The 25355-nt window shown below is 42.0% G+C and overlaps 2 protein-coding genes across 4 annotated transcripts in view; both read right to left on the bottom strand.

Annotated features, from left to right (window-relative positions):
* Positions 1-246: 246 nt before the first annotated feature.
* LOC119222556 (PC-esterase domain-containing protein 1A-like) lies at positions 247-13755 on the bottom strand. Of its 3 annotated transcripts, none has more exons than XM_037479296.2 (10): positions 13608-13755; positions 12587-12676; positions 11929-12008; positions 11044-11276; positions 9674-9824; positions 7664-7913; positions 5535-5615; positions 2805-2951; positions 2635-2706; positions 247-1094 (listed from the first exon to the last, which is right to left on the bottom strand). In XM_037479296.2, exons 2-10 carry the CDS (start codon positions 12660-12662, stop codon positions 922-924), a joined length of 1263 nt encoding a protein of 420 aa, XP_037335193.2. In that variant the 5' UTR covers positions 12663-12676; positions 13608-13755; the 3' UTR covers positions 247-921. The 3 variants fall into 3 exon arrangements, with proteins under 3 accessions (XP_037335193.2, XP_062417848.1, XP_037335195.2); XM_062561864.1 differs by lacking the exon at positions 13608-13755 and adding an exon at positions 12915-13071; XM_037479298.2 differs by lacking the exon at positions 247-1094 and having other exon boundaries at positions 2786-2951.
* Positions 13756-16747: 2992 nt separating this feature from the next.
* The window catches only part of adam19a (ADAM metallopeptidase domain 19a), a 95416-nt gene continuing 86808 nt past the window's right edge, over positions 16748-25355 (bottom strand). The window contains exons 18-23 of the mRNA XM_037479660.2: positions 23539-23647; positions 22967-23105; positions 21040-21139; positions 19597-19848; positions 18399-18607; positions 16748-17516 (exon numbers count right to left, since the gene is read on the bottom strand). Of these exons, the coding sequence (XP_037335557.2) occupies positions 17465-17516; positions 18399-18607; positions 19597-19848; positions 21040-21139; positions 22967-23105; positions 23539-23647 (861 nt within the window). The 3' untranslated portion in view covers positions 16748-17464. The remainder of the gene's footprint in view (positions 17517-18398; positions 18608-19596; positions 19849-21039; positions 21140-22966; positions 23106-23538; positions 23648-25355) is intronic.

Genomic DNA, 25355 nt, shown 5'->3' with positions numbered 1-25355 from the left:
TAAAACACCAGCTGCAGTTTGTTCACTTGGGCTGGGGCTCACTGTGGGTGAGCTTTATTTACTCCAGGTGTACGGTAACCCCGAACAGGAAACCGCCACCTGCTGCAGTCCGTCAGATCACCAATCTTTTAATCGCGATTAAGGAATTTCAAAATGTGAGGTTATTTTTCTTTTAACTCTATTGACAGCCCTAAAAAACAAAAAGACTTAAATAATGAGAATCTAACTGAAAATTAAAAACATATGATAGTGGCTTGTTTTGAAATAAAGGGGGCAAAATCCAGTACAGTAAACAACCTTTTATTTAACCATTGGTTGAGTTTAAAAGTCAAATATACAATTAGGCTATGCAATGGAATAAATGGGCTTCGAGGAACAGAATAATGTGTGCACTGGGAACTATGATTTATAACCATTTAGGTATGAAGAATTACAGAAATATCTTATAGCCATTACCACTGACATTGTTCCTGCTCAAATGTCATTCAAATGTGGTTTGTACAAAAATTAAGAATCATCTTTTCAACCATTTTGAAACAATTCAGTTTCATAAAAAAAATGGCTAAATTGCAACCTCATCAGCTGAACTGCATTCTGGGTTGAATGCTAACTTTAGAATGAACTCCATGCTCATGTGGAGACTAGAGATTAGGCCACCAGATGAGCAGAGCTGGAGTACAGATAAGAGCATTTGTACCAAGGCAACTATTTTATTATCATGCATGAGATAACTGTCACCTCCAGTCCAGTCCGGATTGGATTAGAAACCGCAAACTAGTGGATAAATGCTGGTATCGCACGTGTCACTGTGCTTCTGACCAGCATCAATCAGTGATATGTTCAACATCCAGACATCAGAGCCGCCCCCCCGACCCCCTTTATCTCACTGTGTCCTCAGCAGCAGGGACCCATCGCTGCTCATCACCACCATGCGGAGTCCTGCCCGCTGTAGTGGGTCCGTTGGTCTGCAACCCACCGGCCGGACACAGGAGGGTGAGGGGGGTACGGTCGAGTCCTGAAGTTAGTCCTTCTCCACTTCCCCCTCCCCCTCCTCACATTTGCTTCGAAATGAGGGTAGAAGCTGAACCCGTCACCTGGAAAAAAAAAAAGAAAGAAAAAAAACCATGTCTTTTTTTTCTTTTGGTCTACTTGCATGCCTGGTCTACCTGAGCCAAGGTTGTGGGAATCCTCATGCAATCTTTTTATTTATTTCCAAGTATCCTAAAAGCAAAAACGTGCACTCAGCAGAAAGTAGATCTCGACCTAGTGTTTTCTTATCATTTGATGTGAAATATGTATAGCAGGACTAGACAATGCCATTTGTTATGACATACTAAATTATTGATTATATTCAGACAATAAATAACCCACAACAAACACTCCAACAGGGTAGAAAACCACGACACAACAGCTTCTGACACACAATTTGTAACTCTAATAATTGTACATTTATAAAAATTACCCCGCCGAAAGCTCACAATAAGAAGTAAGGTCAACTGCAACGTTTCTACATGAAAACACTGAAAAGAGTGATACAGGCGGAACAACGAGAGACCAGAGATGCACCAACACAACTTGTGCCCAAGAGGAGCTGTGTGTGTTTGGAGGGTTTTTGGTTTTGGGAAATCTGACGTAAGTTAGATCAGTCTGTGGAGCCTCTGGTGGCAACACAAGCAGCCACAACAAGCTAACACGCTAACGAGCTACCAACAGCTGATCGGGGTCAATGAATGTGTGAGTGTTTACTTGAAAAAGCAATAGTCACATACCGGGATACCATTAGAATCGTTAAGCCCTAATTCGACTACAACGGTTTTGTATACAATTTTGATATCTTTTCTTTCTTGAGGTTTTCCTGTTCCGATAAAGAGGATGTGGCACGTTCACAATTTGTAAAGCCTGAGGATAACTTTTCATTTTGAGGTATAACTATGATATTTAAAAAGAAAAAAAAAGCTAATATTTATTACAAAACATTCTATGACATTTTTCTGTTTATATAAAAACAGCTCTACTGTGGGCAAACTTAAATGTTTTGTCTGTCCATGTTATCTTTGACTTTGGGTTCAACAGCCCTCAAAGCACGGAGTGTTGATCCCACATGGTGTTGTGGGTGCAGACTGGTATTAAAGGTGATTTGTGTCACAAATGTCAACTAAACAACATCATTCCAGACTCAGACCGTTGAGCAGCCTTAATGGAGGACTTGTATTATTAATATGTCCTGTTTAATGATTTTACAATAATCTAACATACAAAAGGAACATTTTAAAAGGAATTCTAAATGATTTTCTTTTAATACATTTACATTTTTATGCCCTTTGCGTACACACATATTCAGACAGATTCCTTGCTTTATTAGGTCCATGGAAGTTACTTAGTGGCCAATAGGACAGAAACACCTGGTTCCAACACTGTACAACTTCATTGAACACGTTGAGGCAGTGATGGGGTAGAGATAAATTAACAAAAAGGCCTGCTTTTTAATGTTGGCCGTACTTTGGTTGCACTGAAGCCATTGAAGTTATCACTCAATCAATGGATGAATGGGAGAAGATCTTGCTTCATAAACAAAAGTACTCTGTATCCTCTCCTCAGAAAACACTATAATTCTAACGGGGAAAAGCATCAAACCTGCGCTGAAGTCCATCTGTGAGCGGGGTTTTCTGACCCCAACGTAGACCTGCTGCCTTGACCACCGATTAACTGGGAGCAAAGAGTTATGACCCGTTAGCAGCAGAGAAGGAGAAGTCAATCACAACAGTGCCAAATTGCCACAACCTACGTGCTGGACCACCACTGACCAGCGAATCTTCCAGCAAAACGTGGACCTGGAGGAGGACGAGGCCGCAAAGGGAGGAGAGGGTGAAAGACATTGGCTCCAGCAGCATCTGCATCCTGCTGCCCGGGGAGGCGGGGCTCTGATGGGAAATGCATGGGTGGATCTATAGCTGCAACATACACAAGCACAGTAAAACAAGGTCAGGGTTGGTGTTAATAGAAATGACCGCTACGCTTTATATATTACTTTGTCCGAGTATTGTTTAGACCGGGGAGGAATGAGCATATTCAATGTGTGTTTTAAATTATAATTACTATCAGGCAAGGCAAGTTTATTTGTTCTGACCAAAATGCTAAACTGAATTAATAAAGGATTATAGATATTATAGATTGCGCAAAAAACATGCAATTTCATAATATTAATAATACACATACTTCAATTTGGAGTGAAAGGATGAAAAGTTGGAGAGGAAATGAAGACGCTGTAGAGATCTGAATGCTGATTGGCACGCCACATCAGTTTCATTATTTGGATCACCACAATACCGTTTTCCCCTTGTCACACAATACATGTAGATGTATTGCAAATTTCTCTGAAAGGTTTGCAGGTATGTTTATAAACCAACAGCAGCACTGCAACGTCTATTCTTTATTGGACACCAGCCATTGTTTAGACGGAAGAACTGGAGTGACGTGATCCATTTTCTAGTTCTGACTGACTTTTTGCAGAGCCCTGTGAACACATTGTTACAAAGGTCAATCTAGTGAAGATCAATGCAAAATATTTCTCAGGTGATAATACGCCAATTTGGTAATTGTCTTTATACGGTTGGTCAGATTTAGGTCTGAATCCATAACTACACCCAGATGTATAGCTTGGTTTTCGGCTTCAATCAGATTTGTTTTAAGTGAAGAAAATTCTTGCATATCCAGTTGTTTGTTATCCAACCTTTGTATTGGAATATCATCCTCTGGTGATATAGTTGGATAGATTTGTGTGTTATCTGCTTAATTATGATAGCATACTTTGTTTCTTTCCACACACTGAGGTATTGGAAGCATGTAGACGTTGAACAGGAGAGGCCCCAGAATTGAACTTTGGGGAACACCACATACACATTTAGTCCACTCTGCTGTAAAATGAGCTACAGACAAAGTGTTCTCAGTCCATTAGGTGGGGTTCAAAACAGTTTAGGGTTGTGCCAGCGAGTCCCACCCCGATTTATAGTCTGTCCAATTTTGGACCGTGTAAAATGCAGAACTAAGATCCAGTAGCATTAAGACTACGGTTTACCATTGTCTTTGTTTTACTTGATCACCTTATACAGAGCAGTTTAGTACTGTGGTGCTGTTGAAAGCTTTCCACTAAAGTGGAAAAGTAAGGTTACATTTACTCATCTTAGAAAAAAACCCTAATATTATTATTAATATTTTATATATCATAATGCAATCAATGGGGTGGACTTTAATGTTCCTATATGATCAAAGCAGGCCCAACCAAAAAAAAAACACTAGGTAAGCGGGCAAAATGTTCTCATTTTGTTGTGTTTCTCTAACAACCAGCATGTGCTTCATGTGCGTGTGTCTAACCACTGAAAGAAGAGCTCAACTAATGCTAACATTCACACCTGTTCATATGGACTTCCATAACTTTGAGCAAAGTCACCTGCTAGAATGTGTAGGCACTCTAATGTTAAGAAAATAAACCAATTGAAAATACATAATGCAGGACTGCCTGTACAATAAACCCAAAATAGGTTAATAGCATTTAAATTTGACTGGAGATGAAAATGTGGGGAGCGAATAAAAGACCAGTAAATGTGAGGCAGAACAGACAGAAGGGGGCTTGAAGGGCTAGGTGTTAGTACAGCGGTGCGACTGTGCTTTGCGGGTGGCCTGCTACTGTACTGAATTTATATCGCATGAATAAAATAGGCTACAACATCTTCATGCATTGGTTTGATTATTTGCAGTTTCATGCCAAAGAAAAGTTCCATGTACCACAGCACAGCTCGCTCGGAGAGTCAATGTCGGTTCTGCAAGGTTTCTGTGAGACTTGCTAAGGACAGTAACTGCAAAATGTGCTTTCATGTCAGACACCACAAAAGTCTTAAAAAAACAAAACAAAGAAAACAGATAGACAAAAACAGGTCCCTTTTTACAAAGACGCCAAGAGGGTTCGGAAAGTCAATTTACCAATTTACCAACGAAAGAGCCCGAGCATATCTTAAGTCATAGTTTCTACCTTTTATCTCATAATTTCAACTTAACACTTTTTTTTGCCCAGCTGCCGAGCGCCACACAGACTTATTCGCAACATATTAATGTCAGTTTGTAAATGCGTGCATGGAAAAATAACAAAAAAATATATAATTCAAGGAACTAGAGGAAACACTGTATTCAAAGTAATCTTTTTCATGGAAAACCCAGGAACATCAGCGCTCCGTTATTTTTGGGCTTCCTTTTGTACCTCTCTTCAGGATTATTCTGCATCACGTAACCCTGTTTAACACCCCGTCACCTCGTGAATTGGGAGTCCTCTGAGGAGCCTGACAATAGCCAAACTGGAACAGCGTGCATGTAGCAGGCGCAGGGACAACCCCAACTCTTCAGAAAGCTCCCCTCCCACCACAGCAATAAAAAAAGCGACAAGTATGGAAAGATTTATATTCAATCAGCAAGAAAAGCCCCACAGAAGGAGAAATTGAGTAAACGTGCTGTTTGACCACTAGAGGACAAGGAGAGTTTGTTACCAGAGTTTGGTGGAACCAGATGAAACCGGTCTGATCCTTTCTTCTCTTGGTGCCGGAACATGCTACATCTCTGGAGAGGTACTGAGAGACAGCAGAAGCATAACATGCATATGAATACACTCACCGGCCACTTTATTAGGTACACCTGTCCAACTGCTCGTTAACACTTAATTTCTAAGCAGCCAATCACATGGCGGCAACTCAGTGCATTTAGGCATGTAGACATTGTCAAGACAATCTCCTACAGTTCAAACCGAGCATCAGTATGGGGAAGAAAGGTGATTTGAGTGACTTTGAACGTGGCATGATTGTTGGTGCCAGAAGGGCTGGTCTGAGTATTTCAGAAACTGCTAATCTACTGGGATTTTCACGCACAACCATCTCTAGGGTTTACAGAGAATGGTCCGAAAAAGAAAAAACATCCAGTGAGCGGCAGTTCTGTGGGCGGAAATGCCTTGTTGATGCCAGAGGTCAGAGGAGAATGGCCAGACTGGTTCGAGCTGATAGAAGGGCAACAGTGACTCAAATAACCACCCGTTACAACCAAGGTGGGCATAAGAGCATCTCTGAACGCACAGTACGTCCAACTTTGAGGCAGATGGGCTACAGCAGCAGAAGACCACACCGGGTGCCACTCCTTTCAGCTAAGAACAGGAAACTGAGGCTACAATTTGCACAAGCTCATCGAAATTGGACAATAGAAGATTGGAAAAACGTTGCCTGGTCTGATGAGTCTCGATTTCTGCTGCGACATTCGGATGGTAGGGTCAGAATTTGGCGTCTACAACATGAAAGCATGGATCCATCCTGCCTTGTATCAACGGTTCAGGCTGGTGGTGGTGGTGTCATGGTGTGGGGAATATTTTCTTGGCACTCTTTGGGCCCCTTGGTACCAATTGAGCATCGTTGCAACGCCACAGCCTACCTGAGTATTGTTGCTGACCATGTCCATCCCTTTATGACCACAATGTACCCAACTTCTGATGGCTACTTTCAGCAGGATAAAGCGCCATGTCATAAAGCTGGAATCATCTCAGACTGGTTTCTTGAACATGACAATGAGTTCGCTGTACTCAAATGGCCTCCACAATCACCAGATCTCAATCCAATAGAGCATCTTTGGGATGTGGTGGAACGGGAGATCCGCATCATGGATGTGCAGCCGACAAATCTGCGGCAACTGTGTGATGCCATCATGTCAATATGGACCAAACTCCCTGAGGAATGCTTCCAGCACCTTGTTGAATCTATGCCACGAAGAATTGAGGCAGTTCTGAAGGCAAAAGGGGGTCCAACCCGTTACTAGCATGGGGTACCTAATAAAGTGGCCGGTGAGTGTATATCTACAGTAGAGGAAGCCTAGTCCAAACAGTCACTATCAAATTATTTTATTCTTAGAATAAACTGAATTCTTCAGTTATTAAAATTGAGGCCATTGAGTCTAAATCCAAAGTCTTCTCTATAACCATCAAGCACCTAACATGCAGAAAATGCAGAGATTCAGTCAATTAAGCATGTACATAATATATAAACGGACAGATATTCAATACTGCATGTTTAATGTTGATGTTGTGATGGCATCTATTGACTTAAACATTTTGTGTGGTGTCTGTTTTTACATTTGTTCATGCGGGCAAAACATTGTTTTTACAGAAGTTGGCATCATCTTTTTTACATATTTGTATTTTATGTTGTGTGGGCTGCTTTTCCAGGAACAGAAAAACATCCTTATTTCAAGAACCAATTTAGTCAGTCAGATGAAAGGGTGGCAGGATGTGGAAGGAAGACAAATCTGCTGTAAAGAGAATGGTTGTTATGTCTGTTGTGTTTGGTTGGTGTCAAAGCTATATCAGTATTTTAGAGCAGCCATAAAAAAGGGTTACTGTAACCCAGAGGAACATTCATGTCCATCAGTAGTACATAAATGATGCATTTGTTGGGTGACATTCTTATAACTGTAGAATCAATCATCTCCACAAAAGGTATTGCTAAAAGAGGCCCACTTTGATCAGTGGTACAGCCCAGTAAAACCCATTGCGTTGATCACTGGACTGAACCAGGTTCCAGGTGTAGTCAAACACCCATAACAAGGCAGCAGTCACTATTTCACACAAGTAGCCTACACTGACCTCCTGCTGGAGAGGGAGGGTCATGGAGGTCGACTCCCCAGGCGTTGGCAGCGTGCTGCAGCAGCAGGCCGCTGATGCGTCGATGGGCCAGCCCGTCCCAGTGGACGCCGTCTGGCATTCGGTGCTGCAGGCTGGAGCGGAAGTGGAAGTGCAGGTCAAGGACGTCAAAGCCGTAGGCCTCCGCAAGCCGACAGCTGTAGAAGTTGGCCGCGATGATGTCATAGCACAGCGTGGGAGCCAAGTGACTCACCTGCAGTGATTCATGGACAGGATCAGGGGATTCAACCACTCATGTAACTAAATAATGCAGTATTACCCTTCATTGTCTCTGCATATGGCATGGTTTTTCGAGAATTCTTATACAGACATATATCTCTTGATTAAGTTACATTTCCAAAAATGACAGTGGCAGAATAGAAACAAAAAAGCTTTGTGTGTGGCAATCAAGGCCGTTGACAGATCGATTTGGGTTGCGGCTTGTCATTAAGGGGTGATGGTGGGTCGCGGATTTTGGGCTGGTGTGGTGCAATAGTGATCCAGCGTGTTATCCTCTCTGGTCGGGTATTTAATAAACAGTTTGTACAGTTTGTACTGGCTGAGGTTTCCTTTGTTAACCTCCCAAAGGAAAATAACCAAGGAGTCCGGGTTGGTTCGCTCCACACGCCGTATCTGGTCGGCGAGTGTCTACTGTGCCTCGTGCACGTTGCCCGCCGGCAGCATGTAAACACCGACCAGGATGAATGAAGCAAACTCACGGGGGAGCAAAGGGTTTACAGTTAATGATTAAAGATTCCAGAGCAGGAGAACAGTGTTGTTGGATCACTGTTACGTCGTTGCACCAGCTGATGTTGGAGTAGAAGCAGATTCCTCCACCCTTGGTCTTGCCGGAGAGCTCCGTGTCGCAGTCCGCTCTGAGCAGCTTGAAGCCCGCCAGCTGGAGCACGGAGTCCGGTATCGATCCACAGAGCCAGGTCTCCGTGAAGCACAACACTGAGGATGTAGAAAAGTCTCTGTCTCTCCTCACCAGCAGCTGAAGTTGGTCCAGTTTGTTGCTCAGTGAGCGCGCTTTGGAAAGAAAGATGCCCGGCAGCGTTGTGCGAGAAGCACGCTGCAGTCACACTAACGAGCCAAGAAACCGATTCATTGACAGGGTTCATGAAAGGAGAACATATATTTGACATATTTTCTGCTGTATATTGGGGGGACAAATTGGTATTTTCTCAATATTGGGGGGGACGCGACCCCACCGAAGAATGCGTGGTTACACCCTTGGTGCCAACTGTCATTTCTTTTGAGGAACCCCCTTAAAGCTTTGTTTATGCTGTGCGTGGTACCGCATAGGGAGCTTCTGCAAAAGGAACGTACAAAGCCCTTTATGCTCAACGTGCTGTTTGTTGTAGCATCTTCCAGGACGCCAGAGGACCTACCAACAAATGCATTGTGAAGAAGCAAGACGTAAACCAGCCATAAGGCAACTTCCACACAGCTAGGGAGCAATTGTAATTGTAGACCTCGTGCTGAGCTTCTTCACAGAAAGTACAGACCAGGTGTAATACTCACGACACGGATGGGAACTAGCCTTTATTCTTATTGTCTTTTGAAATCTACAACAAAAATCTTAATGGCTGGAGTGCTCCGTTGGACATTTAACTTAAAAAATGAAAATATATGCATTTTATTTTAGTTATGCATTGGCAGAAAGTGTTAAGCTTCTAAATTAGACAGAAATAAAGCTCAGATGTCAGATTGTGGTGAGCTTAGTCAGGTTTACTCGGCATAGAGCCCTCATGAGAGATTAATACATATTTGTATAAGATTTAGTCATAAGAAAAAACAACTTTTTACCGCATTAGTTAATTAATCAAAATGTGTTTAATTATTCATTTTAAATATTTTTTTTCTATTGATAGAAACAGACATACAAAAACCATAATGCCAATGTGCAGCTGATCATGTCCATGCTTTCTGGCTGAAGGTTTTTGATGGTGTGCAGATTGTCGGGATACTCACTTCAGGCACCAAGAAGCCTCCGTTGATCCTCTTGCTTAGCGGTAGAGCCAGAGCCCACAGGATAAGGCAGTCGCAGTAAACTATTTTCTTCATCTGGCCAAAGAACTTGTGAAGGTTCTCTTTGTACTGTCTAAGACACTCTGGGCCGTACCTGGGATATGAAAAAATAAAACCAATAAAACCAACAAATCAAAATGAAGCCTCCAGTCCTAGTTTATCATTAACAGATGGGACAGATGACACCATGGTGTCAGGAACAAGAGCAGCATACTTGCAGGGATGAAGACTCAGACTGCTGGTTCGCAGGTTTCAGTGCCAGATAATTCACAGATTTACTGTTGTATGTATGTTATTTTTAAGTCGAATTCAGTTAGTTATGGTTTCAGACCTCTCTGAAGCCTTGAATAAACCAGTATCTGAGGACCGTATTCTTTTGTAAAGGAGTTTTGTAAAGTTCTTTTCCCTTGCCCCATGTTAACTTGCACATGAGATATACCAGCGTCTTGTTTTTCTAAAGGGGAAACAGGAGGCATGAGCTCAATACCACAGTCCTTGGTTTTCCTGTTAATTGAATAATGTTCCTAGCTGAACGTCAGGTGAGTGCTGACAGCCATGACACGGCTGAGAGAGCAGCATAGTGAAGGATTGCTGGGGGGCACGGCTCCAATTGGATGCTGGTTTGACGCCTCAGAAGGTTGACATCCCTGCATGTCATCTCTAGATGTCGTGGAAAGGTGTTCACTCAGATAGATTTCGAAAAACTCTGCATAGTATTGGGAAGCAGGAATGGGAAGACTGGTAAAGTGGTTTCCTTCGTAGTCCTGATCTGAAGGTTCTATATTCCAGTTACATTGACTGCACCTCCACCACCGGTGAATCAGCTTCATACGATAATTTCATCATTGTTCTGAAATTCTGTAGCTTGTGTCTCAGAAATCCTCATCTGTATCCTACACGAGTCCTTGTCTAGACTGCAGATGATGATGATGGAGAAGCTGTGTTAACTATTCATGTGTCCGTATCAGAATACCTTAGCGTAGGAAGCTTGCCGCAAAGTTTTGTTAGTATGCAACGGTTATTAATTAAACCTTTGTTCAAACTGAAAAGGGACTTGGTGACACAAAAGGGGTTTGCAACTTATATTGACCCATTTGAGTTAGAGGAAGCATCTCAAATACTTTGGCACAGATGACGATACACTGGTGGAATCCCTGGCTGACACATTTCACAAAGAGTTGTCGTTAAGGATCAACGAGGACGTTCACATGCGACACCGGAGAAAGAGCCAACCATCTTTCTACATACAGAACCATCTGTCATACAACCAAAGAGCTTCTCAACAGAATAGAAAGCATGTGAGTATTGGTCACCTGGTAATGTCCCATACGCAGGAGCTGACGACGAGGATGTCTGGTTTGAGTCCTTGCCTGAAGTCCTCCAGGATGCTCTCCATGTACGGCGAGTAGATCCGGGTCAAGAAGTAGAAACGCACCAAGTGGTGGTCGGAGCGGTACTGTCGGACCTCTCTGTACTCTGTGCCGTTCGTCATGGGTCCCAATCGACCTCCCTCCACCAGGACGTCCTGTTTAAAGGAAAACTCCCCCTGCACCACACAAACCACGACATTCACGTTCAGGTGTCACTTTATTTTGTATCCTTCAGCTGTTGTTGTGTAAAAATATTGATGGCTGCTTAACGATCTGGCAAACGGATTACGGTGAGGATAGGGGTATATGGTCTGATACGTTATGCAGCTTGACAGCTGGAATTTCCAAGTTTCAACTAAGCTTCTAACAGATAGTAAAGTAAATTTTACAGCCCTAAACGCTTTGTCAATTACTTAAAAAAAAAAAAAATCCTATTTAAGAGTAAGAAGTAGACCTATTCAATATTTCCCAGATTATTGTGCAGCAGAACACCTCTAATATATTGTGTGACTCCTTAACCAGGTCTAGACCCATGGGTGGGATCTAATGACAAAATATGAAGGCTGTATAATCTGTAAAAGTAGAGGGATCTATTTAAATAGTAGAAAAGAAAAGAATACAGCATTTTGTTTTTTGTATTGGTGAACATTGCATCTACCAATTTATTTAATATTTTCAGTTCCGACCGCTTTTGTTTTATTAACTAACAATTTATTTCCCATGGATAAAACCGGAATTCAAGGCTTTGGCGTCAAGAATAAAGAGAAGTGGGGCGAGAGGGATATTGGTGCACTTTCATGGGAATGAAACACTGGTGGAAACACTTACTTTGGACTTGAGCTGAGACAGAGTCAAGCACTGATCCGTCTGAAGCAGCAGAACCAGGTCTTTGTACATGGAGCGCTGCACTGAAATCATAGGATGCATCTAACAGGCTTTTCTCACAAATTATTCAATCAATTATGATGAGAAAGAACTTGGATAAAGAAAGCAGTGGGCGTTTTAATGGGTGCAGACAGTCGCCAAGACGTGTAGCTCTTCTAGGATTATGTATCTGATAGATAAAGCATGGTGTTGAATCAAAACTGACACCTTCTCCAAAAAAAGACCATGTTGTTTTAATTTAAGAGTAAGACTCGTTCATTTCACTTCATATTTTAAAATAACCTCCCTCAAAACACAGCCCTCACACTCGGGCTGCTTCTGTGGGCCTGTGAAACATCTGCTCTTCAATTGCTCCTCTGCTGTTAGATTGTCAAGATCGCCCAACCAATAGAATACCAATGAAATGATCACTGCCTTGTGTGTTCGCTTTTCTTAAAGTTAGAATGGTAGGGGAAACACTGCAAAAACAATTAGTCTGCTATCAAACAGAAAGAACAACATTGAAGATGGGGTGGAAAGCTCCACACTAAGAGAACAAGGATAACTGTTTTGATATAGAATTATTTGTGAGCATTTGAAATGAACAAGCTTCTTGTCTCACCTGAGCCACCAAGAACCACCACAAACTTGTTGTGCAGAAGCTGCCTGGCTTGGTTATGCATTGCTAATGTCCTCATGGTTGCACGGCAGTCTGCTTACACAAATGGGAGAGGAAGAAAGGAATCATAAAAAGTTTCTGCAAAAAGAATGAACTGTGTTCTCCCTCCACGAAAAAAAGCAACTTTGAATTGCAACTATATTGTATATTACAAAAAGAAAGATCTGAAATGTTCCATAACATTTAAAAAGGCATCTAGAATGCATCTCTCAGCTTCATGAGAAGTGCACCTAATGTAGCAATTTTCAGGATGGTTTTTACTCAAATGTACAGTAGGTTGAAGCTTTATCCTGTTGTGCTTTTGTCAGTGCTAACGATAGATGGATAGCGGCCTGCTAACTGTATGGTTTTGCTCACTGGCTACATTATACTTTAACTGTAATGACTCGACCCGACACGGAGCTTCCAAACTTTACGTCTTTATTACATTCCTGCCACTCCAATCTCCCATCCCTAATCACGCGAGGACGAGATTTGCCCGGGGGCTACGGTGTCCCGTTTGGGACATACAGTCAGGATGTTACACTTACAGCTAACTGCAGGAGTTTGCGGGTATAATTTGCGCTTGTGAATTTAGTTGCGCAAAACCTGTAAACTTTAATATTTTCCTTGCTTTAGAGCTAAAGCAAATAAGAATTGGCTATGGACAGAACTATGCAACCATTTAACATTAACTTGTTAACTTGTAACGTGTTATGGTTTGAAAGCGTTTTGAAGCAAAGAAATGTTCTTCAACATTAGCGAGCACAGCCAACATAGAACACTACTGCACGCGGATAGGCTTGCCAACCGTCCCGTATTCCCCCCCCCCCGTCGACGACGCTAGCCCCCCCCTGTCAGCCCGCGGAAGTGTCCCTGATTTGGGGTTGGGAGAGTTGGCAGCCCTACACGCGGACCATAGTCATTTGATGTAAAAACGAGCAAATAAACTATCTAGTTGAGTTCCGTGCGTCATGGGGCTTACCTTTTGTATTTGCAGCCCTCTGTGACTCATGGACCGCTTAATTGAATGCAAACACGCGACTGGAAATATCTCCTTTGAGCGCCGTAATATTGATCACTGCCGCAAACCTGTCAGCGCTGTCGCGCACACACACACTCTCAGTGACAACTTAAACTAAACTCCTTAAAAGAAATATGTAAATTGTAAAGTATAATTTACTATTACTTTTAACACTTGCAAATAAACGCCGACATGAAACCAGTGCTATTGTTGAGCGACTAAAGGTGTTGAGGTTATGTCACCGTTAAATATTACGATAACACTCACACACACACACATTTGATGCTACGGCGCTACTAACGTGAGCAGACGGGCGGGAGCTCCTCCGCGGCTCGTCTCCTGTGGTCTCAGACTAAAGTCCCTCCGCTAATATTAACAGCTGCGTGTCCGAGACACGTCACCCTTTTCTCGATGTGTTTATTCAAAGAGCAGGGGTCATTAAAAACATATGTTTCTAAGCCTTAACCGCACTGTTAAGAGCAGAACTATAGTGGGTATTCTTTGTTTTTACGCTTTGCTAAAAGCCCTAAATAATTACCTATACAAATTCAACGATTCAAGAAATATTTATGATTAATATATATTCACGCAATGATGGCTCGTTGTTCTAGATAGGGCAATCGAATACATTTCAGCAAATGATCATTTAATACAAACAGTTAGTCTAAAATTTAAATCTAAAACACACAATTAAATAATCAATCAAAATATTGGATTTTATCTCTGTTGAGAGTTGTGCATGCCCAGAACTATGGAAGCCCATTTTCGCACTAAAAACTGAAGAGATAGAAAGAGGAAATTATAAATAAGAGATTACTGTCAAAAAGGAAAACTACTCACAAGTGAGTGATTTCAACTTTTGGGAGAAGCGGAAAAGCATGCGGAAGCATGTGGATGATGCTCATCCTATTTACAGGCCAGCTTGGGGTGAAATGTGGTGTGGATATGCTCCACATATGGCAAAAGTTTTTGATGACCGCGGACATTTTCATTTTTGTGCCATTATCGATCACATCTGCACAGGAAATATAAAAATATAACGGGCAGAAATCTGTGACATTTAACATTCTCTCCAGAGGAACAAAGTTTTCGCCAGCAGCTACCTGCAGCCTTCTAGGTAAAGACACGGGACGCATCAACCTCCTCATCTGACTCTCGGCAAAAAAAAGCGAAGAAGCCAAATCCTCAAAATATTTAACTTCGGCTTTACGAACACCATTTGCCAAGTTTACGGCTGTCGAGAGGAACAGTGATTACAGCTAAAGATGATTTACTTCCCACATAAGTGGGATATGTTTTGAATCTGTAAGTTCTCAACATGAGCAGACCTTTTTTTGAATCTCATCTAAGCTGACAAAGTCCAGGTGTATAAATTAATTAAAATAAATGATTGTATCATTGTGATGCGTTAATTCCATTTTCACATCTAACAGGTCAGAGTTAATCTTGACAATCTGTGTAGCCTTCAGCAGAGATAACGTCCAATGAGAAAAGTGGATCTAAATGAGAGTAAGTATAAGTCCAGGAGCCTATTATATTCTATTGTATTGTTATATCAACAGTTGACATAACATTTTGGATTTTAGTAGAAATTTGTCGTGTCAATGTGCTCCATTACAGGTTGTTTCACAATGTAAAAATCCCCATGGGTGCTGTTGTACTGTAGACTCTGAATGCATCACGTCAGGGCTTGTTATCCAGTTTATCCTGGGAATCAAGGAGGAAACAAAGCCTGACTGACTTCTGTTAAAACAAGGCCCTCTCTTCATTTATGTAGTCTGAAGGCTTAAGAGCTGCTTAAGAGCGTGATTTATAGACAGCGGTTGTGGAAAGGCTCAGCTCTCCCCATTTCAATCAGATCCGCTGCCTGGTGCAGGAGTCAGAGCCACAGGTTTGGTTCGGTGCCGGGTGGCCCAGTTGGTAATGGAATAGGGCACCCGGGCGGTAAGCGTCCCCCCCACGAGCCCCACGAGGCCATTCGTCCTCGCTGTCTGACAGCGTTCCGCTCGAACCACAGACTCTCACAATGCGTAAGTCTCCAGGAGGGAGAGTGATGCCGCTCTGATGTCTAATTTCCATCAGAGCAGAGCCGAAATCCATTTATGGCAGGTGGGGGTGGAGATGACCCACGATGTAGACTCGTCAGCAGGTACTGTGAGATCATTGTGGCATCGCTGTGAGACAAAATAAGTTGGATTCTTTGCTTTCATAATAAAACACTGGCGTTGAGGCGTAGCTGAGGACTGGCTTCCCCTGATGAAAAAAGCAAAAGCCTCCAGCTCCTCACACCTCCTCACCAATGAGACGCATTAAACCTTTGAGCTCAGACAGCAGCACTGAACTTCAGCTGGGGGGGGCCTCTGCGTCACATTTAATGTGAGTCATTTTCGAAATCAAAGTCAAGAAAAAGACAACACTCCGGGAAACAGCAGATGTGTTGAGGACGAGTGAGTGTCTGCATGTGCATGTACGCCTTCTTCACCACTTGGGAGTCCTCACTTGTTGGCAACCATTGTTTTCAGGGATTTCTCCTTTGTTTTCTCATTCTTGCTCTCCTCTCAGGTTAGAAAACGGGTGGTTGAGATTACTCTTACCAAAACCCATTTTGGTTTTACAGTTTGTGCAAGGAAGCATTCCTTTTTCAATTAGTACACCACCGAGAACAAATCCTGAAGATCATATAATCAAATTGGGATTTTAACTCACTGTTTCTGCATGAGGCCCATTGTTTCACACTGTGGGGCTGGCTGTGGTCAGAAGTAAACAGCCTGAAGACTTTTAGCCAAAGAGGGCAGCAAAACACTGCTTTTAAGCCTGGATTATTTTACTCTTTAAGATTGGGAGGTTTTTATTCCAAACTACAGGTCCAACTCCAAAAACACTGTTCATTTCCCATAAGAGACACAATAGCATCCTTTGAAAAATCAAAACTTTCCATTGTTCTCCCTTGAAAAGACATTAAGAAGATGAAGAATGCTCTACGGATTCAGCTTTCCAAGTGGAGACATTCTGACCAGCAGTATTTCGTTTGTTCTGAACAGGCTGTGATCACAAATGTCAAACATGACAAACTGACGATAGTTTTGTAAAAATCTTTTATGTGACAATTTAAAAGTCATTACACACAGCGAAAGACATTCAAATCAACATGAGTGACCGAGCTGTGCATGTCCCACCTATTTGTCAAAGCCTCCAGCATGTAAACAGTATTGAAAAGAAGCCGTTTTGTGATTGGCTCTCCCTTCCTTCCAATAGCCAACTGCATTTCCAGATTTCTACTTTAGACATCCCTCATACAACACAAGTATGGAGGAATTGACTTGCTGTAAACTTAAGGTGAAATAAGAACATTTTCAAGCGTTTGGGACACAGCCCAGGTACGAAGAGACCTCTTTGGCACATAACATAAATCATAAAACATGACTTAACATAAACTGTAAAAGGAACAACAGTCATTACAAAATGCATTGTTTCTACACAGACAGATATAACATATATATATAAAAACCAAGAAAAAAAAAATCCATAAAAAAAATATTTTGGCAAATGTGACCGCCCCCCAGCGGTAACACTTGTCTTGACTAGTCTGCAATGTCTCCATGCAAAACGGCGCCATTTTAATTGATGTAAGCACGCTGGGAGGTTTTTCATTTTGAAGTCTGAAATGGTAAGACTCCTCGTTCTTTTATGTCTCAGGTGTTATCTTTGCGGTTTTCCCTCTCGTTTGTGCGACAGCTCTGGGGTTTACCGGCCAAGGTTTTTTAGTGCAAATAGGCTGTCAGCTGCTCCCTCCTCAGGGTGGAGGGTGGAGGAGAAGGTCATTTTCGTGGCAGAGGCGACGCTGTGTTCGCTTTGGCACCTGGGACTGGTCTGGAAGGAGAAGGACAAAAAGAAGGGATTCTGTCTTAATGTCAAACTCATACGGACTTCATATTATGGAACCCGGTCTGGAACAATTGGTTTATATATCATAGCCGGATATCGCTTCCTATGTGCCATAGAGCTGCAATGTCATCTTAAAACATATCAATGAGCCAAGCGGTTTCACTGGGTCACATGTTCCTTCATCTCTTGAACCATTCATTGTACAAAATCCAAAAAACATGCCATATTTAGAATAACAAGATCGTTCTTACACAGGACACATTAGCGATGGCAGGATTGAGACATTTTCATTTTTTAAGTAAAACGTTTGAAATGTGATATGATTCTTCAATATCAAGTCAAATTTAGTAAGTTGCTGAGTAAGCCAAGTCTGATGGAATAGATCTAGTAATATTTAGGGCTAGGTCCCAAAAGAGGCAGGTCTAAGAATCAGTTTGGCAAATTACTGATTAAAGATAAATGAGTGACATATGATTTCAGCGTCCTAAAATAGATTCAGCCTTGGGCCGTCGCAGGGCCGGTTTGGTGTTGTGATGTGGAAATGTTACAAAGTTTCAGATTTTCCATAGAAGTGACTATGGTGCTAATTGAGACTTGAGATCAAGACGTTGCAGCATCAGATTTATGTGCACGTTGTAAATAGACTCATGTTGCTCATTCAAAAAAGAGAGATAAGTATTTAAGTTGTCGTTAAACTGTTAAAAAGGTTACATCGTTATAAAGTATCCTGTGATTGTACTTTCACCTTCGTTCTGTGAAACTTTCCCCGGAGCAGGAGACATCAAACCCTCTCGTTTTAATACCAGAATTGAAAGATAAGACGTGTGCACCTGAGAATGCCACTACAGCGTGTCTGTGTGGGCCCACCTGAGAGCACGGAGAGAAGGGATGGCTGAGACTTTGCCCACAGGTTTGGGTCCCACCGCCGGCGGCATCATGACCAGCAGGCCCGGGGAGGGTTTGGAGACCCGGGGTCGGGCTGGACTCACTGTGGGGGAGGCTCCTCTAGCTGGGCTGAGAGGGAGAGGCCTCTGGGGAGGAAAGGGGGACGTCCGTGGAAGCGGCTCACACACCAACTAAAAGAGAACAGAAAAATGGTTGACATTTCCATTATCAGTACACCAAGACCTACTTCTTGATCGGGAGTCATCAACATTTTGTACACATTTTGCAAAGCGCTGTGGAAAACACAAAGTAACAGACACAGCAGGGAGGAGAGCAGAGCTCTGCACTGGACTAGATCCAGGTTGTCTGGCTGATAAGAGGAGAAGTCTCACTTCACAGGTGCAGTAGATTAAAATCACTTCATCGGCACAGCAATCACATCCCAAAGTCAACTCCGATCAAATAATGGATAGTTGACACAAATAAGAAAAAAGTAAAAGCAGTGATTAGAGAGGAATCACATAAGAAAAAAACTACAGTTGTATTCATTATTTCTTTAGGGATCAGATCAAATAAATGTACTCTAAAACAAAGATTCCAGGCATTTTCTCATTAATGTGCATTTGTCAATATTTCTGGATTACATTTACTAGTTAGCTGTTTAGCTGCAGTCATTTCCCTCATCGCATGGCTTCAAGTCTGCCTCTCATGAAACGTCTCCTAATCTGTGTAAACACAGGTATGTAGTATATACCCTATAGGACTTGAGAAGATGTTTTCCAGATGTTGGCTCTCTGTTATAATGGAGCTCTGCTTTTTTGTCTAAAAACATATTTATTTTACTTTTAGTAAGAAGCAAACGCCTATAATTGTTGAGGAAAATAACTGCTTTGGAGCCTGACAGCTTGTGTAGTTGCCCCGCAACATTTTGGGAATAAAACAAACTTTTCTTAACATTGAACCACTATATATGCAGATCCCTTGCCACTATTCTCCCTGCACTACATAGCAAGAGACAGTAGTATTGCTCATATCCTTTGTGGGTCCCTGCCTAGATGGTCATCATCATTCTTCAATTCTGTTCAGATTTTGATATCATCTGGAATCATTTTGATGTTAGGGTTTTTAAAACACAATTATGGTCAATTCCAGCACAGAAACAGGTGAAAATGGACCCTACCAGCGGGGATCGTGTCGGGTTGAGGGGCAGAGGTTTCTTGGGCGGGGTGAGTCTCTGTGGGGTTGAGGGGGATTTGGGTGGAGCAGCTGGGAGCTTGCCAGCTGGCAGAGGCGGGCGAACCACCTTGAGATTGCGGGGACCACCCCGGGGAGACTGGGCAGGTCTCAGAGGTCGCACAATGTTGACTGGCTGCGTGCCATTGGGCAAAAGGCCTGGTCTGAGAGGCAGGACCTCTTTGCTGGTGTGAGAAAGCTAGAGTCACAAGAAACACAACAAGGAAAACATGAGCACAAACAGAAGAACGCTAAAAATAACTTCAACCGACTTTAAAGAGAAAGTCTACATGCAAAATAGAAAATGAGCCCAGAATCCAAACTTGTGAACGCGAATTGTTAGAACAATGTAATACCTCTGATACTGTTGTATTACAGAATTCTTATTGATAGTTTGTTAAAAACAATTCCTAAACTGGTTTCAGTCTCACAAATTAAATCACATCCATACAAGATGCAAACATTATTTCCTGGGTCAACTACTTTTCAGTTTTCTTATCCAAAAACAAGAGTCATTGCCAATAAGCACAGTATTAATTTCCATAACTATTCAGACAATATCTTACTTTAGAGAGTCTATGGGAAAATGGCCCTTCAAGGATCCTTCTATACATAAGGATGTTTGATGGGTGAATGAACCATTTAGAGTTAAATAGGCATTAAATGGGTGGCCGGGGGACCTTGTGATTGGCAGTTTGCTATTGTGTTAAGACTGGAAGTGTGTTTTCCCTCTCTGAAAGTCATTTGTTACACAACATGTTTTATTCACTGGTTGTACTTGGTTTTACCCTCTCCTGTCTCTTTCTTTATGTTTTAAGAAACATAAGAAGAAAGTCAAGAAGTCAGTAGAAAGAAAAGGTTTTTACCAATGATTTGTTTTTAGTGATTAAATTCCTGATTGTTGTTCTCTTTATATCCCTCTCTTTATATTATATATTCACTTGAGTTATTATGTCATTAGTTACCATTACTGTAAATACCACTGTGCTATATTATCCTACTAAGATGCTGGATCTTTCCTTTGATTCTGTATCCCTCATTTTGTATGAATCTCCTTTCTTGGTCTTCTTTGTATTTCTTCCGTCGCCGACAACAAAGGCACAATAACCCTGAGCTGCCAAATACAATAAAATAAATGCTAAAAAAGAGGCAAACAACGAGATGATGTCTTGATACTGAAGGCACAATGAACGAGTGTGACAACGTGTGAGGAAGCAGCATCTAAGTGGCCACACAACCACAAATGCTGCTGTAAAATGAGGCTATTAAATATGAAGGTCAAGCATATGGACGGCCTATGATTCACTAAAACCCTGCGAAGAGATAAAGTCCCCACCCTCCCACCCCCCTTCCCTTGCCCATTTATTTTATTTTATAACACACCACTCACCCCCTTGTTGCTGCAGGCTTTGTTGATTGGTGCGACCACCTTGAGGTGAAAGGCAGGATTCAGATGGCCGTTCATCCCTTTCTCCACCAACGCCTCGGCCCTGAGCAGATGAGAGGAGGCAGAAAATTACCATCATACTTCTTAATGTTCATTTCAGGGCCCCAAGAGGGAAAAGAGTCCAAAGAGAAGGCAACACAAAGTTTGTCCTCCAGTAGCTGGAAAGAAAATATCGACAAAATGTCACCTCAGGGAGCTTATGTGTCTATCAGCAAAACCATGTCTATTGACACAGTGCAACAATATTGTTCATCTGGAGTCCATCATGTGTCCACCTGATGAATGTAAGTTCAATATTCTCTTACTGTGTGTGTGCCACGGAAGGTGTGTTCCTATGGATAGATGGTCTTGCGTTAAGCTGCGCTTCGATCTCCGGTAACGGAAAGATCTGCCTCTTTAGCTGCTAAATACTTCACTTTGTCCACCAGCTAGTCTCTGACTGTCAGGCTAGCCGCTGGACAAGTAGTGAGCGACCTGTTGAAAGCGGGAGGATGAGAAAAGGGAGAGGCTACGGGGAAGGTGAGAACTCTGTGGAGTAGTCACTTAAATGCAACACCCTATCTTTCATATGAAAGAGGAATTTATGTTTCTTCCACCATACATTTGCAGCCACAACAACACGGCTGACCACAGGACCACAAGTTGCATTGGATTCAACCATAGTGGTGTGCTTTCCTGGTAAGAAAAGTCAGTGTATGTATGTACTGCAGTCTCCTAGCTGATTGGAAGGTTTTCCAAGCCCACTGGAAGTAAATATATATATATATATTTACTTCCAGTGGGCTGTATGTGGGCTGTATGTGTGTGTGTATACTTAGACAGGCCTTTAATCAGCTCGAACCACCCCCCTCTCCCACTGCTGAACTGTAAATGAACTCAAATGATTGGCCATGGAACAACATCCCTAAAAGCAAAGGGTTTTCAATGCAGCTTGTGCAGGAGTCTTTTTAATCATCTTAGCAGCTCAGTTCTCTATAGCATTAGCCAGTCGTTTCAATGTCTCCCTTTAGCTGCAATTACTGTCAATTCCAGCTGAGACTCAATATCACAAATATTATGCCTTTATTTTGCGGGTCGGGGGGTTTCAAAGGCTGTTGCAATGCGGGATCCTTTCCAGACACATTTGTGTAAAACACTGTGGAAGGCTTGAGAGGCACTAACTCAGCCAGTGTTATGACAAGGTTGGCTCTCTGACTAAGCTATATGCCAGGGCTCACAAAGGAAGGGACAGGACTTAGTTTGGTCCCATTGTAGTTAAGGTGCAGCACAAAATGCGCCATCATGCTGATGTACGGTGTGTGCATCCATCAGCTTGGAGCGCCCACATGGCAGTGCTCAATTCCTCCCTTCATCCTGCAATTCAACACATTCCTTCCTCCTTCCCTTTTATAGTTCTTGTATTTCTTCCACCTTGACCTTTTTTTTGCAATGTCCGCTTTCCGCTCCTTTTTCTCAAAAAATGCACTCTTTTGTCCATGCAGGAGTCATTTCAGATGGTGTGCTATGTGAAGGCTTGGTTGCATAATAAAACACTTGATTTTCAATAAACAAACAAGTTCTAACGAAGAGACCTAAACTCTATGATTTATTTTGACCTAAAGGCCATTTCTCACCCTGACTAAAAAAAAATTGAACTTAGTCCAGTATTGAGGGATAAGGCAACAGACGTCAGTCACTAAACGGACTGAAATATAATAATTTACATTCAGTAAAATTACTTCTTTTCAACACTGGCAGGCTCGGATTGATACTACAAAGTCTGCTATAGATAAATAAAGACCTAGACATATATAACTATAAAACTATAGACCTAATGGACTATAGATCTATAGAACTATAGACATATAGGCAGAGAGAGGGGATAGAGTACTTGTTGCCCTTGTTTTCTCTCTGGGAAAGCCACTTATGGTAATAGGAAGTCTTGATTCTGTAGCAGTAGAAGAGCAGCAGCACTGCAGGCAGGACCAGGAGGAAGGCAAACAGCAGCCCCACCACCAGCCCCACCTGACCTGTGGAAACACACACACACACACACAATGCTAAATATTTTATATCTATGCTTAAACTCAAATGATCTAATCATCGGTTTCTACATGCAAACAGTACAAGGATGAGCTAAGCATAAAACACTTCCATTATCTTTCACAGACTGCATGACTTGACTGCAATGTCTATTCTTAATATACTCTCATACTCATAACAGCATCAGAGAAATTGATTAACGGAAGAGGACAAAAAAATAGTTACTGCATTTAACTTGAAACTAAATCCACTATCCATTATCGGACTTTTCATCTTATTCATTTACTGAAGCTGTTCTGGTGTGTCAGTTTGAGAAAATAACAGCATCATCAGCATTATGATACATTTGTATACATTTTCCAAGGTTATACCCTTAAGACACACCTTATACCGTATGTGTGTGTGTCCGTGTGAACTCACTGTCATACTGGACAGGTCCGCTGTCCACGCTGCCGCCGAGTCCTGGCTTCACACAAAAGGGTGGCGCCCAGCCGCGATTACAGTGGCAGTTCCCATTACTGTTACACATCTATTTACACACACAGACACATACACATACACACACAAACACATACACAGGTTGATGACATATGCTTTCCGGATTCACTTTAATATGTTACTACTGTTACTGTGACCTGCATGTCTACAAGGGTGCTCTTCTTTTCGATTATTCAGAGCACTGACATAAAAATGTTTTGATGTATATGTATTCTGTACATTTACAAGTGGTGGAACCGATGTTGGTGTATTTCATTTGTCCACTGAACAACACTGAGGACCCAAATCCTCAGGTACAGAGAGTAAAAGTAATGGCAACCATTGCTTATGCCATTACCTAAGATACCTCGCCGAACAGTTCTCTGTTGTTTGCAAGTTCTTGTATTTTTTGAGTGACCTCAAACATTAGGTCGTATTCCTTGACCACTGAAATCATCGGCACCTCATTTACCTCTGTGAACTAGTGCATTTTATTGAGGATTTGTAATGAATGATTCCTCTACCGGGTGTTTCCACAAGCTTGTTGCTCCATGTGTTTTCTTCAGGCTGAGCTTGAGCCGATTGCTGCTAACATAGACAGCTCGAGGGACATGGAAGGTCACCTCGCTAGCGGGGAAAGAGGACTGCTGAAGGAGGTGGAGCGATACCAGCTAGACGTAGTTGGGCTCACCCCCTCACAAACAGCACTGGCTCTGGAACTAAATAAACAGCCTTGATGGATTTGGTGGGAGGAGTCCTGGAAAGGGCACCTTCCGCAGATTCCTTACTTCTGCTGGGAGACTTCAACGCTTGCATGTTTAATAACAGAGAAATCTAGTTTAGAGTGATTCATCGCCAAAGTCACACATACCAGACTTTGTTCTGGTGATTGGTGCAGCTTTACGCATGGGAGGGTTTTTAGAATGTCTCTAATAGTCAAACGAAGGGTCCAATAAAGGATTCACTAAAGAAAAAAAGAGCTGCTATAGCCACTTGACTGGGTCCTGACCACTTATCTGCAACCTTTGTGACCTGGGTGGAAAAACATCTCTTTTCCTACCTAGGCTTTAATAAATTGCCTTAAACTTTTGAAAAAATACACTTTTTTGCTTAGCATTTAACTTGATTAATGACCCCAGACGTCTTGTGTAATTCCTCGCCCCTAAATGAAAGAGAAAATACTGCCAAGCTTAAATTACATCCGGATGTAATTATCCTATCAGTGTTTAAAATGGTTTTTTAGCACATTAGCACTTGGTTGACATGATGGAAGCACAGTTGTTCACTAGGTCTATGCTATTTCCCTTTTCGTTTCTTTGTGACTATGTTGTTATTCAGTTTATGGAGGCCATTTTTCTATGTAATAAGGATTCACATGGCATAGGTGTCCCCATGTGATACAAAGATAGAATAGGAATAACTGTATGTAATGGAATGCCAGGACCTGAATTGATAAATAACAGATCCTTCAGCCCTCTAAATCTAGAGGACTTCTAATATGTTCTAATGTTCAAAGCGTTTTGAATGAAAATCTCATGTTTATAAAGTAGAGCTCTGAGTACTCTCTCTGCTCATTATTTGTCTTTATTTGCATGGACATCCAGCACACTGCAAAAACCCTGAGGATCAATATGAATCATATGATAATATTGAATTAAAACCCTACCCTAACACATAGGGAGTCCCCAAGCTGGGAGAATGCAAAAACTGTCTACTTAGAATAATCCAGACTTAAAGCTTCTTCCATTATCCATCGACTG

This window comes from Pungitius pungitius, chromosome 1 (genome assembly GCF_949316345.1).
Source record: "Pungitius pungitius chromosome 1, fPunPun2.1, whole genome shotgun sequence".
In the NCBI taxonomy this organism is placed as follows: Eukaryota; Metazoa; Chordata; class Actinopteri; order Perciformes; family Gasterosteidae; genus Pungitius; species Pungitius pungitius.
The sequence above is the reverse complement of the archived record's forward strand: the minus strand, read 5'-3'. Positions and strand labels throughout refer to the sequence as shown.